Source organism: Staurois parvus, unplaced genomic scaffold (assembly GCF_062004578.1).
Source record: "Staurois parvus isolate SC_StPar_1 unplaced genomic scaffold, SC_StPar_1.0 ptg003906l, whole genome shotgun sequence".
Classification (NCBI taxonomy): Eukaryota; Metazoa; Chordata; class Amphibia; order Anura; family Ranidae; genus Staurois; species Staurois parvus.
The window spans coordinates 18,668-36,223 of NW_028321701.1; the positions used below are offsets into that span (position 1 = coordinate 18,668).

At 48.0% G+C, this 17,556-nt stretch overlaps 1 protein-coding gene across 1 annotated transcript in view; it reads right to left on the bottom strand.

Moving 5' to 3' along the window:
- Positions 1 to 17,556, bottom strand: part of LOC149427301 (voltage-dependent calcium channel subunit alpha-2/delta-2-like) — a gene marked incomplete at its 3' end in the record, with an annotated part of 52,051 nt that overhangs the window by 18,278 nt on the left and 16,217 nt on the right. Inside the window, exon 2 of the mRNA XM_089668151.1 lies at positions 15,768 to 15,827. Coding sequence (XP_089524277.1) covers positions 15,768 to 15,827 — 60 coding nt within the window. The remainder of the gene's footprint in view (positions 1 to 15,767; positions 15,828 to 17,556) is intronic.

A 17,556-nucleotide genomic window follows, 5' to 3' on the forward strand; every position in this document is an offset into this window, starting at 1 on the left:
CTCCTCCCCTCCAGTCTTGCACAGGTGTACCGGCTCCTCCCCTTCAGTCTTGCACAGGTGTACCGGCTCCTCCCCTTCAGTCTTGCACAGGTGTAGTGGCTCCTCCCCTCCAGTCTTGCACAGGTGTACCGGCTCCTCCCCTGGACTGAAATAGCTTCCTCTGATGTCACTGCAGCTGTGAGCTTCTCACAAGAGAACGCCCAGCATCATCTAGCGCTTTCCTCCCCAGCTTGACTGTCCCTGGCCCCACCCCTTTCATTAATTGGATTTTAGTTCTTCCAATCATGGGGGCTCCACATCACATGTGGGCGTTACTTCCCTCCCAGCAACCATGATCTGTCTGCACTGCATAGGGAACAACAGAGGCCCAGTGATGACCTCACTGGGTCCATAATAAATAATTGAATAATGTCATTAGCATTCGGGAGGAGCTGAACTGAAAGTGTCACATGATGGCCAGCTTGTGGGAGGAGCCACTTATCTGCTGTTTCAGAAGAAAAATTGTCCCTTTTTGTATACTGGATAAAGCCAGATCAGCCGCGGCGTAGCGAAGACTGACCACACCGGGCGTTCACATTAAATGTGCTGCAGCAGCGTGCTGAATCCATGGATCAAAGTGGACCTGTCATCAGATATATTTTGTAACGCTCACTAATGAATCCGTGTGACCCTCCCCCTCCCAAGGACCTATCACCTCCAATGAGATCACAGGGCTCCCCCTGACAACGCCTTCATCTGACTTTCTCCAAATGGACGCGCCATCTTTGTTCAGGCATCATCCAGGACTGGCTACAGAGGTACAATGTACAGTCTGATCAATAAGGGAGGGAAGACTGAGGAAATGCTTCCTCCTCTTCTACAAAGTTACAATGTACAGTCTGATCACTGGGGGAGGAGACTGAGGAAATGCCTCCTCCTCCTTCTACAAAGTTGCAATGTACAGTCTGATCACTGGGGGAGGGACTGAGGAAATGCCTCCTCCTTCTACAAAGTTACAATGTACAGTCTGATCACTGGGGGAGGGGAGACTGAGGAAATGCTTCCTCCTGCCTGCAGCAGACTGATGACATCATCTCAGCCTAGGCCAAGTCACTGGCTGGCTTTTTAATGAGAAGAGGTGGAGCATTTTTGATGGATGATCCTGCTGCTGTATGTTGTATGTTATATGCTGTATGTTGTATGACTGGACAGGTGAAGGAATTCTCCCCGGATATTGGATCCCTGGGTGGGGTAGGATCGTATGTTGTATGTTGTATGATTGGACAGGTGAAGGAATTCTTCCCGGATATTGCATCCCTGGGTGCGGTAGGATCGTATGTTGTATGATTGGACAGGTGAAGGAGTTCTTCCCGGATATTGCATCCCTGGGTGCGGTAGGATCGTATGTTGTATGTTGTATGATTGGACAGGTGAAGGAATTCTCCCCGGATATTGCATCCCTGGGTGCAGTAGGATCGTATGTTGTATGTTATATGTTGTATGATTGGACAGGTGAAGGAGTTCTCCCCGGATATTGCATCCCTGGGTGCGGTAGGATGGAGGCGCCCCGCGCCCGCCATCTTCCACCGACTGCCATGCAGCAATCAGAATGATTAGGAGGCCCCATGTAGGGGTGCAATCAGTGACCAGGACAGACGGAGGGGGAAGGGGATCGGCGGCTCATGTCACACATTAGACTTCGCCGCCATCTGTCTGCGCCGGGCATTGATGGAAGGCCAGGACTGGCTGGCATTATGACCGGGCAGGGGAAGGGGGAGGGGGGCACTGGACATCTGGAGAGAGCGGCAATCAGTGCTGGAGAGGAGGGCGCGGCGGCCGGCCAAGTCAGCTATGAAATGAAATGCTCAGATAATGCCGCACTTCGCCAACGCCGGCTCAGGTGATAACGCCGAGCGCCATTTGGTGGCAACAAAACCTTTATTATCTCAGTAAATTCCGACTGTGGATGAAGAAGGATCAGCTAAATATTCTGCCCCAAAAGCTGCCCATATACATGGGATAACGGGAGGAAGAAACGAGAGATTTCCAGTACAAGTTCCTTCACACAGTACAATCTGATTGCACAATCTCCTTCAGAATTACCACCAATCTGGTACACACTGTAGGTTCATACTGTCCGAGATTTTCAGGGCTGAGTCCTACCAAGATGGTGTCCATGTCCCGGGATCACAGATTCAAGCGTATTGGAGCTACGGCACATGCCCAGCAACTAAAGAAAGCATCAGTTGCGGGGATCGGGGCCCTGCGTATTTAGAGGCGGGGGTCTGGGCAGGAGCAACCATGAAGTTGGCATGATGGGTTGTCCAAACATATTTAGAGGCGGGGGTCTGGGCAGAAGCAACCATGAAGTTGGCATGATGGGTTGTCCCTACATATTTAGAGGCGGGGGTCTGGGCAGAAGCAACCATTAAGTTGGCATGATGGGTTGTCCCTACATATTTTGAGGCGGGGGTCTGGGCAGAAGCAACCATGAACTTGGCATGATGGATTGTCCCTACATGTTTAGAGGCGGGGGTCTGGGCAGAAGAAACCATGAAATTGGCATGATGGGTGGTCCCTGCATATTTGGAGGTGGGGTCTGGGCAGAAGCAACCATGAGGTTGGCATGATGGGTTGTCCTTACATATTTAGAGGCAGGGGTCTGGGTAGAAGCAACCATGAGGTTGGCATGATGGGTGGTCCCTGCATATTTGGAGGTGGGGGTCTGGGCAGAAGCAACCATGAGGTTGGCATGATGGGTGGTCCCTGCATATTTGGAGGTGGGGTCTGGGCAGAAGCAACCATGAGGTTGGCATGATGGGTTGTCCTTACATATTTAGAGGCAGGGGTCTGGGTAGAAGCAACCATGAGGTTGGCATGATGGGTGGTCCCTGCATATTTGGAGGTGGGGGTCTGGGCAGAAGCAACCATGAGGTTGGCATGATGGGTTGTCCCTACATATTTAGAGGCGGGGGTCTGGGCAGGAGCAACCGTAAATTGGGCATGATGGGTTGTCCCTACATATTTAGAGGCGGGGGACTGGGCAGAAGCAACCATGAAATTGGCATGATGGGTGGTCCCTGCATATTTGGAGGTGGGGTCTACGCAGAAGCAACCATGAGGTTGGCATGATGGGTTGTCCCTACATATTTAGAGGCGGGGGTCTGGGCAGGAGCAACCGTAAATTGGGCATGATGGGTGGTCCCTGCATATTTGGAAGTGGGGTCTGGGCAGAAGCAACCATGAAGTTGGCATGATGGGTTGTCCCTACGTATTTAGAGGCGGGATCTAGGCAGGAGCAGCTGTAAAGTGGGTATGATGGATGGTCGCTGAATATTTTGAGGCAGGGTCTGGGTGGGACCAACCATAAAGTGGGCATGATGGGTGGACCCTGCATATTTAGAGGTGGGGTATGAATGGCATTTGGGCATGACCATGAGCATAGGTCCTTGAGCAAAATGTTAAGAGGTAAGATGTGGCACCTCCATGACAGGGTAGATAAAACCAAGCATAAAGTGGGCATGATGGGTGGTCCCTGCATATTTAGAGGTGGAGTCTGGGTGGGACCAAGCATAAAATGTGCATGATGGGTGATCCCTGCATTTTTGGAGGCATGGTCCGGGTAGGACCTACCATAAAGTGGGCATGATGAGTGATCCCTACATTTTTGGAGGCATGGTCTGGGTAGGACCAACCATAAAGTGGGCCTGATGGGTGGTCCCTACATTTTTGGAGGCATGGTCTTGGTAGGACCAACCATAAAGTGGGCCTGATGGGTGGTCCCTGCATTTTTGGAGGCATGGTCTGGGTAGGACCAACCATAAAGTGGGCCTGATGGGTGGTCCCTACATTTTTGGAGGCATGGTCTGGGTAGCAGCAACAGTAAAATGGGCATGATTACTGCATATTTAGAGGTGTGGTCTGGGCAGGACCAACCGTAAAGTGGGCATGAAGGGTGGTCCCTTCATATTTAGGGAAGGTGTCTGGGCAGGACCAACCAGAAAGTAGGCAGGATGGGGGGTCCCTGCATATTTGGAGGCGGGGTCTGGGCAGGACCAGCCATAAAGTGGGCTTTTATGGGTTGTCCCTGCATATTAAGAGGCGGGGTCTAGGTGGGATATGGGCACAACCATGGATGTGGGCCCTGGAGCACAATGTTGGTAGGTGCGATGTGGATCCTCCATAACAGGCGGGCCCTCCTTATGTATATCTGCCAGGAAATCTAAAGCAGATTGAAGAAAGGTTGTACAATCAGATTGTCTGTCATTATTGACGCGTTCTTTTTCCTCCCACGAATTAAACTTTCTGGTATTCGATCCCCTGCGCAGTTTTTATTCTTTGCGCTATAAAAAAAAAAAGACCAACAATTTTGAGGAAAAAAAACAATATTTTTGACTTTTTGCTATTAAACACGTCCAGTAAAAAAACTTTAAAAATCAAATTTCGTCATAAATTTTGGCCAAAATGTCTCCCGCTCCGTGTTTACGCTAAAGAAAATAAATCCCGATACGTGGAAATTAATTAGTTGCCGTGAAAGTTATAGCGTCTACAAGTGGCGGTATAGATACTGGGATTTTTTTTTTTTTTTTACTAGTGATGGCGGCAATCAGCGACTTATAGCGGGACTGCGACAAGCATTCTGACACTGGGGGGGAACTGACTTGGTGTCACTGACATCCCCAGGTACACCAACACAGGGATCAGTGCTAATAAAAAGCACCGACACTGTACTAATGGCACTGGGCAGGAAGGGGTTAAGGTGGGGTGATCAAAGGGTTAACTGTGTGCTGTTTTACTATGAGGCTGTGTTTCACTGTGAGCATGCTGCTTTGTATGGTAAGCAGTGTGCAGTAATGGTAAGGGGTGCTGGGGTGCGCTGGAAGGTCTATTCATGATGGTTTCCGGGATCTATTGTTACTGGAGGGGATCTATTTTTGCATGGTGGTCTATTGTTGCTGGTGGGGGAGGAGGGGATCTATTTTTTACTGCTTTTCTTGTTATCATTAACACCTTCCATAAAAATTGTTTTGCACCACAAAATGATAATTGTCTTTGTATTCTCTAAAAGGATATTCACGGGGAGGGGGGGGGGGGAACCAAGGATCTGCACTTGGGGGGGGGGGGTGGAACCAAGGATCACCAAAGCATACTAAAAGCTGACCACCAAGTACTAGGTTAGGGGACTCTCCTGGGGAGCGGGGGAGGGGAGAGAGCAAATATGCTAATTAGATACAATGCTCTCCCTAAGTTAAAATAGTATGGTCCAAACTCATCATTATTGATGGAAGCGGGGGATGGTGGAAGGGGTGATCCATTGGACCAGTGTGTCTGACCCAACAAACTGAGCAGGCATCTAGGAAAAAGTAGGGGTTTTGTGGGTGGGGAATGTGTCAGAAAAATTTGCATATTTTTAAATAATCATGCTTCTTCAGCCAAGGAAAGGAGTATGCAAATTAGGATTGGATCAGAACACTCTCCCTAATGTGAAACAACAAGGAAAGCAGTATGCAAATTAGGGTGACCATGGTCCTTTGCAATTGGATCAGAACACTCTCCCTGATGTGGAACAACAATAAAAGGAGCTCCAAGATGGACAGAGTGAAGCGGGCAGTCATGTTCAAGGAACCCCTCAAGGGCGGTAAGGGAGTGCCCGACATCGCCACCCAGCTGAGGGTGTTCTTTGCTTGCAACTGCATCCGCAGAACTTTGCCCAGACGGATTATGGACTCTGGCGGGAACGCAATGTCTCGCTTCTTCCTGTTGCCTCTCTGGAGGTCCCTCGGGTGGGACACTTGGGATAGTTCCATCCCCTACAACTGGGACACTCCTTGGTACTACTTGGATACCTTCAAGCTCATCAGGGAGCAGGGGCTGCAGGGAGTCAAGCCTGACCTGTGGAAGCCAAAGACTATCTACAAGCTCATCCGAGCCAGCGACATTTTGGAGTCGGTTCCAGACACCTGCAAGGTGGTCTGGAGGAATGTTTCTTCCAACATCCTCACCAACAGGCACAAGGACCTGGCATGGATGGCAATCCAAGTGGGGTTGCCTCTCAGGACATTTATGCATGCCAGGAACCTGAGCAGATACAGACACTGCCCCTTCTGCATCATCCACGAGGAAACGTCTCATCACGTTTTCTGGGAGTGCTCTTTTGCTCAGGACCTGTTGGGGGCCCTGGAACCTGAACTCAAGGACTTTGTGCCACAGACAGCCATCACTCACTTTGGGGTGTTGAATGGCCTTTTCTATGGAACTTTTACTCTGGAGGACATTGACGGCGCCTGGCGGGTGCTGTGTTGTTTTAAGGACGCTTTATGGTGCGCCAGGAAGCGCCTCATCCACCAGCGGGAGAGGATGTCCATTGAGGACTGCCGCAGACTGATCAGGGACTATACCTTGATGGACTTTAAGGAGGAAGAGGACGTCTGAAGATCTCCCCTTCCCCCTACTCCCCCTTGCGTGTCTTTGTCCCTTCAATAATGCTTCGGGCCTGTGACCCCTTTTCCCCTCTCCCCGCCCCCCCCACACACCCGATGCTTATTGTAAACTGTACTAATCGTATCTTGCATGATTTTGTGATTACGGGAAATGTGTTTTAAGCATGCTATGGTCTCGGGGTAAGCAGCGTTATACATGACGTGATGGTCTGGGGATTCGTCCGCCACGCACATCACGTCAGGCATCATACCGCTGAGCGAATGTATTTATTGTATGCCTGGAACTATATTGCAATGTGGTGTCTTATGCGCTGCGTCGCAGTACAGGGTGAGATGTACCCCGATTACGAATATTGTGTTTTTTTATACTTCTGTAAATAAAGTATATTTTTCAATCAAAAAAACAATAAAAGGAGTATGGCAAATGGAGGAAAAAAAAAAAAAAAAGAGTGTGTTGGTATGTAAATTAGGGTGATGATTGGTTGTGTAGTACCCCTGCTGGAAGGATGGGGGTCCTGATGGTTAGTACAGGCTGGAACAAAAACCGAAGTGCCCACAGGCTGTTGGGGACCAGGAGTAATTCCCCCTGGAAAACCGGAGGGGCCCAGTACCTCCTGGTTTGAATGGATCTACCTTGTCTGGCCAGGGGCCGGGGAGGCAGAAAGTCCGTGGACCAGTGCCCCCTAAGAGTGGTCGCCTCAGGGGTGCTCCTAGTAACACTTAGGGGTGGGACCCCAAAGTGTGAAAAGGCACATGGTCACTGGTCCCAACACTTTTCCTGCACTGCGCCCTTTAGGGCTCGGCCCTTTGGCTAAGTCCTGGGCAATGTTTATGCTACGGGCCTCAGGGCCTCACCAGGGCACAATTGCACGGCCACTTATTTATTTTTTATTTATTTAACTTATTTTTCTCCCACGTTTGTTCACTTTCACTTTTGTGTGTTTTTTTTTCTCATGGATGGTAGGGTGTGGGTCCTTGGGCCTACCCTGACGTCTAGGGGGAGGATGTGTGGACTTTTGGTTCCTTCCTCCCCTGTTCCTGGGGGGGTTTTCTCTTTGGGAGAGCCCCCTTACCAAGTACTTGGTGGCTGGCTTAGGTTGGCCACAAGGAAAGGGGTCCACCAGGCCTTTTGGCTAGGAGGACCATATGGGAACCTTAATCCCTGTCAGGAGCTTCGGGGGATCAGGGTAGAGGTCCTACCCCTTTGGGGGGTGACAAATCACACCCCCTAAGTGCACTTTTTTGTTTTGGTGTTTTACACTGGCATGTTTTTTGTTCACTTACGGGTTTTTCGTTTTTTTCGCACTTCCACAGACAAAAATAAAAAAAACTATGGCTTTTCTCTATTGTTGTCATTATATTAAGTGTTGAGATTTGTAGATTAGCTACTGGAGGCAGCGTAGAGCCGACCACAGAACTGTTGATAAGATATCAGCCACACAGGGGGTGTATTGTTTTCAGGGGATCAGCCGGCTCATACTTGAATGGCGAGGAGGAGCGGTAAAATGTAGCCATTGTGTAAACGATAATTGTGTGGCCCCCCTTACCATGTGCAAAGATAATTATAATATGTACTTTAATTAATACAATATATACGTTGCAGTAGGGTATGGAAAGAGGACCTGTATTGTGGAAGCTTTCCCAATTTAATATTTATTTTCGTCTTTTGGTTGAGCTTGGTGGACATGGGTGGTTAGTATGCAACTTGTAGACAAAACACCGGTCTATTGCTGGCACTGACCCACCACGGGTCCATTAGCCGATTAAACGCTTCCCCCAATAGATGGTTCCTCTCTAGATGAGATGCCTCCCACCAATAGATGGTTTCTCTCTAGATGAGATGCCTCCCACCAATAGATGGTTTCTCTCTAGATGAGACACTTCCCCTCCCCAATAGATGGTTTATCTCTAGATGAGACACTTCCCCATAATAGACGATTTCGCTCTAGATGAGACACCTCCCAGCAATAGACGGTTTCTCTCTAGATGAGACGACTCCCACCAATAGACGGTTTCTCTCTAGATGAGACGCTTCCCACCAATAGATGGTTTCTCTCTAGATGAGACACTTCCCCACAATGGATGGTTCCTCTCTAGATGAGACACTCCCCCCCCCCCCCAATAGATGGTTTCTCTCTAGATGAGACACTTCCCACCAATAGATGATTTCTCTCTAGATGAGACACTTCCCACCAATAGATGGTTTCTCTCTAGATGAGACACTTCCCACCAATAGATGGTTTCTCTCTAGCTGAGACACTTCCCCCCAATAGATGGTTTCTCTCTAGATGAGACACTTCCCCACAATAGATGGTTTCTCTCTAGATGAGACACTTCCCCCCAATAGATGGTTTCTCTCTAGATGAGACACTTCCCCCCAATAGATGGTTTCTCTCTAGATGAGACACTTCCCCCCAATAGATGATTTCTCTCTAGATGAGACACTTCCCCCCAATAGATGGTTTCTCTCTAGATGAGACACTTCCCCCCAATAGATGGTTTCTCTCTAGATGAGACACTTCCCACCAATAGATGGTTTCTCTCTAGATGAGACACTTCCCCACAATAGATGGTTTCTCTCTAGATGAGACACTTCCCCACAATAGATGGTTTCTCTCTAGATGAGACACTTCCCCACAATAGATGATTTCTCTCTCTTGATGAGACACTTCCCACCAATAGATGGTTTCTCTCTAGATCGAACCGTAAGGGAGGCTGGAGTCATGGCGCACGTGTTGGCCTGCAATCCTGCCAGCTCTGGAAAATGATATTCTGGTATCCGCTGTAAAATAATCTGCCAGCCAGACTTATGCGCGTGTTTCAATAGCGAGTGCTTATTAAGCACTTTATGATGACGAGCGGACGGCACACATTGGCAAATATAGCCTCATAATTAGGAAGAAAACTAATTGTCAGTAATTTATCGCGTCCACCAATAATCCATTGTTCTGGGAAGATGCGTTCGCTGAGTCCAGATTCGGCACATCTTTAACTCTGTAGAAGCTGGATAAGAGTTGGTGACAGGCTTTACCGACTTGTAAAGTGGCTGAGATGCTCCCAAACATGAGATCTCCATCACATCGGGTTTTTGGAATCCATGGTGGGGTGGATGTTGTGGGTCTAGTCCAGTTAAAACTGAAATTCAGCTTGCAGACTCCAGTACTGGTGGTGAGCATAGGTGGAGATGTGAACTCACTACCCAAACCCATGGCAGACTCCAGTACGGAGTAGCCAGTGGAATGAGTAGCGGAGGCCAATGTGATAAATTGTCCATTGGCCACACATACCACCGGGAGACTCTGGTGCATAAGTCTCCCTGAACACAGTATTAATGCTGCATCCTCCACTATGGAGTCTCTCTAGTCATTCTAGAAAATGTATAGAATCCAACCAGTAGAGGGAGACTCCACTATTGGTGCTGAGGATGGGTGGAGATGAGGACTCACCACCCAAGCCTATGGCAGTCTCCAGTACTGGTGGCAAGTCCTCATCTCCACCTATCCTCATCCTCCTTTGTTGGTGAGTCCTTACCTCCACCTATCAAGTCCATGCTAGACTCCAGTATCCGTGGTGAGTATAGATGGAGATAAGAATTTGCCACCCAAGTTCATGACAGACTCTAGTATTGGTGGTGTGTGGTGAGAATTCCTCATCTCCACCTATCCTCACCATGAATACTGCAGTCTGCCATGGATTGGGTGGTATGTTCTCATCTCCACTTATCCTCACCACCAATACTGGAGCCAGCTATGGACCTGGGTGGTGAGTCCTCATCTCAACCTATCAAGTCCATGGCAGACTCTGGTATTGGTGGTAAGGATAGGTGAGAACATACCAACCATGTATTGGTGGTGAGGATAGGTGAGAACTTACCAACCAAGCCCATGGCAGACTTCAGTAATGGTGGTGAGCATAGGTGGAGATGAGTACATACCACCCAAGTCCATGGCAGACTTCAATATTGGTGGCAAGGATAGGTGGAAATGGAAACTTACCACCCAAGAACATAGCAGACTCTAGTATTGGTACTCAGAACAGGTGGAGATAAGAACTCCCCACGTAAGTCAATGGCAGACTCCAGTATTGTTAGCGAGGATAGGTGAAAATGAGAACTTACCACCCAAGTCCATGGCAGACTCCAGTATTGGTGGTGAGGATAGGTGAAGATGAGAAATTATCACTCAGGTCCATGGCAGACACCAGAATTGGTTCTGAGGATAGGTGAAGATCAGAATTTACCACACAAGTGCATTTGTGACTTGAGTGGTGGTGGAAAAGAGAGGTAGAGATGAGGACTCACCATCTAAATCCATGGCAGATTCCAGTATTGGTGATAATAGGTGGAGATGGAAACTTACCACCAAAGTCTATGCCAGATTCCAGTATTGGTGGTGGGGGGTAGGTGGAGATGAGGGCTCACCACCAAAGTCCATGGTAGATTCCAGTACTGGTGGTGAGCATAAGTGGAGATGAGGACTCACCACTTAAGTCCATGGTAGACTCCAGTATTGGTGGAGAGGATAGATGGAGATGAAAAAGTCCATGGCAGACTCCAGTACTGGTGGTGAGCATAAGTGGAGATGAGGACTCACCACCCAAGGCCAAGGCAGACTCCAGCGTTGGTGATGAGGATCGGTGGAGATGAGAACTCACCAGCTAAATCCATGGCAAACTCCAGTATCTGGTGGTGAGGATAGGTGGAGATGAGGACTCACCACTTAAGTCCATGGTAGACTCCAGTATTGGTGGAAAGGATAGATGGAGATGAAAAAGTCCATGGCAGACTCCAGTACTGGTGGTGAGCATAAGTGGAGATGAGGACTCACCACTCAAGGCCAAGGAAGACTCCAGCGTTGATGTTGAGGATCAGTGGAGATGAGGACTCACCATCCAATCCATAGCAAACTCCAGTATTGTTGGCGGCGATAGGTGGAGATGAAAATGTAGCACCCAAGTCCATGGCATAAGAGGGTTGATTTGGCCTGTTAACCCCCATTGTCACTGAAACATCGGCTTTGGGGCAACTTTCCTTTTCACAGTCTGAGATGTCATTATAATGGGGGTCAGCAGTCCTGGGCTATCCGACTATAACTGCTGCAAATGATCAATAGTGCTGCACAATAAACAATCTAATATGTGGCATAGAAAAACGTGATTTGCACATAAAGAGTGGAGCTGAGCATCTGCCGTACTGACGTCAAACTGGGGTGCAGATCTTTAAAGAGGACCTGTCACAGCACTGACTCCATACAGTTGACATGAGCCCACACCACAGTATATTTGCAGATAAATGTCGACAAGAAAGTCCCAGCTACAGAAAGTGTCACCTGCGATCTCTGAATGCCCCCCAATGAGACGCAGCCAGATCAATGCAGATATTTTGCGTGTCACATTGTTTTCTCCACAAACACCTCGCCTGCGACCGCCGCTTTCTTTCAGCAAGAGATCCAAACTCCAGATCGTTGTGCTCCTCCTCTGATTCTAGTTATGTCTGGGAGCCAACACTGGGCAAGGGACAATCTGATCCAAATTACCTCATTCAGTTTCATTAGGGATGTCAGGAGGAGAACGGTGGGGGGAGAAGAGAGGGGAGGGCAGGAAAAGGACAGATAGAGAAGAGAGGTGGAAGAGAGAAGAGGAGAAGGTGAAGGGAGGATAAAGAGAGGAGAGTAAGAAGAGAGAGAAGGGGAAAGATGTAGGAAAAGAGGAACAGAAGAGGAGGGGAGATCAAGATGAGAGAGATGGAAGAGGAGAGACAGAAGAGACGAACAAGGGAGAAAAAGGAGAGGAGGATGAGAGAGAAGGAAGAGGAGAGGAAAAATACGGAATAGAAGTGGAAAAGGAGAGCAGAGAAATGGAAAAGGAGAAGAGAGGAGAAGAGAGGTGAGGAGAGCGCAAAAGAGAAGAGAGATACAAGAAGAGGAGAGGCAATGGAAATATATGAACAAGAAAAAAAGAAGAGGAAAAGGAAATGAAGAGTCGAAGAAAGGACAGAAAAAGGACAGGAAGAGAAGGGAAAAGAGGAGAGCAGAGAAATGGAAAAGGAGAGGAGAGATAAACTAAGAGCAAGAGGAGGGAGAAGAGGGTGAATGTTGGAAAAGAGGATCAGAAGAGGAAAGGAGATGAAGATGAGAGAGATGAAAGAGAAATGGAAAAGGAGAGGATAGAGATGGAAGAGGGGACAAGAAAGGTGGAAGAGAAGAGGAAAAGAAGAGCAGAAAGATGAAAGAGGAGAGGAGAAGAGAGGAGAGGAGAAGAGAGGGGAGGAGAGGAGAACGATGGAAGAGTAGCAGAGAAGAGAGGAGTGGAGAGGAGAGATAGGAAAGAGGAGAGAAGAGAGGAGTGGAGAGGAGAGAGAGATGAAAGAAGAGAGGTGAAGAGAGGATAGAGATGGAAGAGGAGAAGAAGGGAGAATAAGAAGAGGACAGGAAGAAAAGAGAGGTGGAAGAGAGAAGAGGAGAAGGTGAAGAGATGATAAAGAGAGGAGAGAATAAATAAGAATAAGAAGAGAGAGAAGGGGAGAGATGTAGGAGAAGAGGAACAGAAGAGGAGGGGAGATCAAGATGAGAGAGATGGAAAAGGAGAGGAAAAGGAGAGGAGAGAGACAGAAGAGACGAACAAGGGAGAAAAAGGAGAGGAGAGGAAGATGAGAGAGAAGGAAGAGGAGAGGAAAAAATATAAAATAAAAGTGGAAAAGGAGAGCAGAGAGATGGAAAAAGAGAGGAGAAGAGAGGGGAGGAGAGAACAAAAGAGAAGAGAGATACAAGAAGAGAAGAGGAAAGGGAAATATATGAACAGGAAAGAAAGGAGAGGAAATGGAAATGAAGAGTCGAAGAACGGACAGAAAAAGGTCATGAAGAGAGGAAAGGGAAAAGGGAAAAGAGAAAAGAGGGAAGGGTGAAGTTAGAAGAGAGAAGAGGAGAGATAAACTAATAGCAAGAGGAGAGAGAAAAGGATGAATGTAGGAAAAGAGGATCAGAAGAGGAAAGGAGATGAAGATGAAAGAGATGAAAGACAAATGGAAAAGGAGAGGATAGAGATGGAAGAGGGGACAACAAAGGTGGAAGAGAAGAGGAAAAGAAGAGCAGAGAGATGAAAGAGGAGAGGAGAAGAGAGAGGAGAACGATGGAAGAGTAGCAGAGAAGAGAGGAGTGGAGAGGAGAGATAGGAAAGAGGAGAGGAGAGGAGAAAAGAGGAGTGGAGAGGAGAGATAGGAAAGAGATAGGAAAGAGGAGAGGAGAAAAGAGCAGTGAGATGAAAGAGAAGAGGTGAAGAGAGGATATAGATGGAAGAGAAGATGAAGGGAGAATAAGAAGAGAAGAGGAAGTTGAGAGAGATAGAAGAGGAGATGAAGAAGGTGGAAGAGAAGAGGAAAAGGAGAGCAGAGAGATGAAAGAAGAGAGAGGTGGAGAGGAGAGAGATGGAAGAGGAGAGGAAAAGCAGAGTAGAGGAGAGAAAGATGAGGGAGATGGAGGAGGAGAGGAAAAAGATGGAATAGAAGAGGGAAAGGAGAGCAGAGAGATGGAGGAGAGGAAAGAGAGTCAGAAGAAGAGAGATGAAACAGGAAAGGAAAGAGAGGAGAGGAAAAAGGAAAAATAAAAGGAGAAAGCTATGTAAGAGGAGAGGAAAAGAGAGGAAGATGAGAGGACGATAAGAAAAGGAGTGGAGGGGTAGAGGAAAGGAGGAGAGAAATGGAACAGAAGAGGAAGGGGAAAAGGAGAGGGGGAGAGGAAGTGGAAAGGAAAGCGATGGAATAGGAGAGGATCAGGGGAGGAGAGGAAAAGGGTAGAAAGAGAACAGAGATGGGGAAGAAAAGAGAGGAGGAAGGAAAAGGAAGAAAAGACAGGAAGAGGGGAGGGAGAAGAAAGGAGAGATGATGAGACAAAATTAGCAAAAAAAGAGAGGAAGAAAAGATAAGTGGTGAGGAGAGAAAAACAGATGGGAGAGGAAGAGAAGGAGTAAAGCAGAGGAGGGGCAGAGATGAGTAGATGAGAGTAAAGGAAAGGAAGAGAAGAGGAGAGGAGAGGAGAGGAGAATAGATATTGAAGAGGAAAGGCAGAGACAAGCAAAAGAGAGTATTGGAAGAAGAATGGAAGAAGAAAGGAGAAGGGATGAGAGAAGAAAAGACGGGAAAGAGGAGAGGAAGAGATGAGGAGAGCAAAGGTGAGAATAGAAAAAAAAGAGAGATGGAAGAGAAGTAAAAACGAAGGGAAAGAAAAGAACAGGAGATGATGAGAAGTACAGAGAAATGGAAGAGGAGAAGAGATGTAAGAAGACAGGAAAGAGAAAGAGAGTGAGATGGAAGGGGAAGAGAAGATCAGAGGCAAAGAATGAAATAAGTAGAAAACAAAGAAAGAAGAAGCAGGAGAAGAAAGGAATGGAGGCGGATGAGAAGTGAGAAGAGGAAGAGGTTTCACACATCGAACAAGTTCTTTACTGTAAGAGCTGTAAAAAGGTGTACTATGCTTCCCCCGTGACCTGCTTCTAGCCCACACTGTATCTGGTCACTACAAACAGCTGGATGGATTTATAAAAGACACAAACTACAGATGAAGAAATATTCACAAGAAATCACATCGTTCATCTTTGGGGATCAGGAAGGATTTTTTCCCCAGTTGGAGCAAACTGAAGCCGGCCTTACAAGGACCGTGTGCCTTTCTCTGGATCAAAGGTGGATTGAGGGTCCTGAAGAGGCAAAGTGTGATTTCTGTAAAATTGATGGACAAGCGTCTTTTTGTCTTCTATAAGTACGGGGGGGGGGGGGGGGGGAGACAGACGCAAAAAGGAAGCAGGGGATACGGAGAGAAGGAGTAGGAGAAGAGGAAAAGCCAGAAAGTGAATGGGGGGAATGCAGTAAATGGGGGGTATGCAGTGAATGGGGGGAATGCAGTGAATGGGGGGAATGCAGTGAATGGGAGGAATGTAGTGAATGGGGGGAATGCAGTAAATGGGGGGAATGCAGTAAATGGGGGGAATGCAGTAAATGGGGGGAATATAGTAAATGGGGGGAATATAGAAGACGACAGAGGAGAGATGGGGAGAGACTCTGGTTGGCCGTTGGGAGAGGAGAGGGAAGATGGAGGACTCGGCATATTCAGCCTGAGGATAATATTAGACCCGTTGAGACCTACGCATATTCTGCACACACAGGACTGCAATAGACAGCATTGTGAGGAGTGCTGACAGGAGACATCTCTGTACCAATGATATATATAGCCCGTGCCAGAATTATTCCAAAAGCAATTCTGTGGGCGGGGGAGATGGCGGTGGATCCTGCGGTGCGCAGACAGTATGAGGCGAGGGATGGAGGACGGGGGTCTAAGAGGGTGACAGTTAAGGTGCACTTACCCTGATGTTATCCTGCCAATGGTGAGCTCTCTGGAACTCCTCCGCAGCGCGCGCCAGCCTCTGCAAGACAAGAACCAAACAACATCATGAAGAGCAACCCCACACACCCAACAAGCCGCAACACGCCAGGCGGGACAAAACTCTGATTTTTTGGCTGCAATTGTCCTGATTTTTGCACTTTTTTTTCTTTTTTTATTGCAGCCCTTGGCCAGTCTGAGAATTGGAAACGCAAGAGGCCCCAAACTATTCATAGAGGCCTCCTTATGATACTTCCCAGAGGAGAGGCTCAGAATATATTTTCTTGTTCTATGTAGGAACAAACCAAGGTTTCAATTTTTTGCAATATGCAACAATGTAATAATGGCACTGCTACATATTTAGATATCCGTAGATGCGATATTGCTTTCACTGGCTACATGCCTCCCTAGGACGAGTTCAGCTCCTGCGGAGTCACCCTACAATATCAGACACTGATCAGGTCGGAGGTTCTCCAAATTGGCTTCAGGCTTCACAAACATTCTGCGTCCACAGAATGTTTGTGAAGCCTGAAGCCAATTTGGAGAACCTCCGCCCTGATCAGTGATCCAGTGAGGAGATCCACAGAATGTTTGTGAAGCCTGAAGCCAATTTGGAGAACCTCCGCCCTGATCAGTGATCCAGTGAGGAGATCCACAGAATGTTTGTGAAGCCTGAAGCCAATTTGGAGAACCTCCGACCTGATCAGTGATCCAGTGAGGAGATCCACAGAATGTTTGTGAAGCCTGAACCCAATTTGGAGAACCTCCGACCTGATCAGTGATCCAGTGAGGAGATCCACAGAATGTTTGTGAAGCCTGAACCCAATTTGGAGAACCTCCGCCCTGATCAGTGATCCAGTGAGGAGATCCACAGAATGTTTGTGAAGCCTGAAGCCAATTTGGAGAACCTCCGCCCTGATCAGTGATCCAGTGAGGAGATCCACAGAATGTTTGTGAAGCCTGAAGCCAATTTGGAGAACCTCCGACCTGATCAGTGATCCAGTGAGGAGATCCACAGAATGTTTGTGAAGCCTGAAGCCAATTTGGAGAACCTCCGACCTGATCAGTGATCCAGTGAGGAGATCCACAGAATGTTTGTGAAGCCTGAAGCCAATTTGGAGAACCTCCGCCCTGATCAGTGATCCAGTGAGGAGATCCACAGAATGTTTGTGAAGCCTGAAGCCAATTTGGAGAACCTCCGACCTGATCAGTGATCCAGTGAGGAGATCCACAGAATGTTTGTGAAGCCTGAAGCCAATTTGGAGAACCTCCGACCTGATCAGTGATCCAGTGAGGAGATCCACAGAATGTTTGTGAAGCCTGAACCCAATTTGGAGAACCTCCGCCCTGATCAGTGATCCAGTGAGGAGATCCACAGAATGTTTGTGAAGCCTGAAGCCAATTTGGAGAACCTCCGACCTGATCAGTGATCCAGTGAGGAGATCCACAGAATGTTTGTGAAGCCTGAACCCAATTTGGAGAACCTCCGACCTGATCAGTGCTCCAGCGAGGAGATCTGCAGAATGTTTGTGAAGCCTGAAGCCAATTTGGAGAACCTCCGACCTGATCAGTGCTCCAGCGAGGAGATCCACAGAATGTTTGTGAAGCCTGAAGCCAATTTGGAGAACCTCCGACCTGATCAGTGATCCAGTGAGGAGATCCACAGATTGTTTGTGAAGCCTGAAGCCAATTTGGAGAACCTCCGACCTGATCAGTGATCCAGTGAGGAGATCCACAGAATGTTTGTGAAGCCTGAACCCAATTTGGAGAAC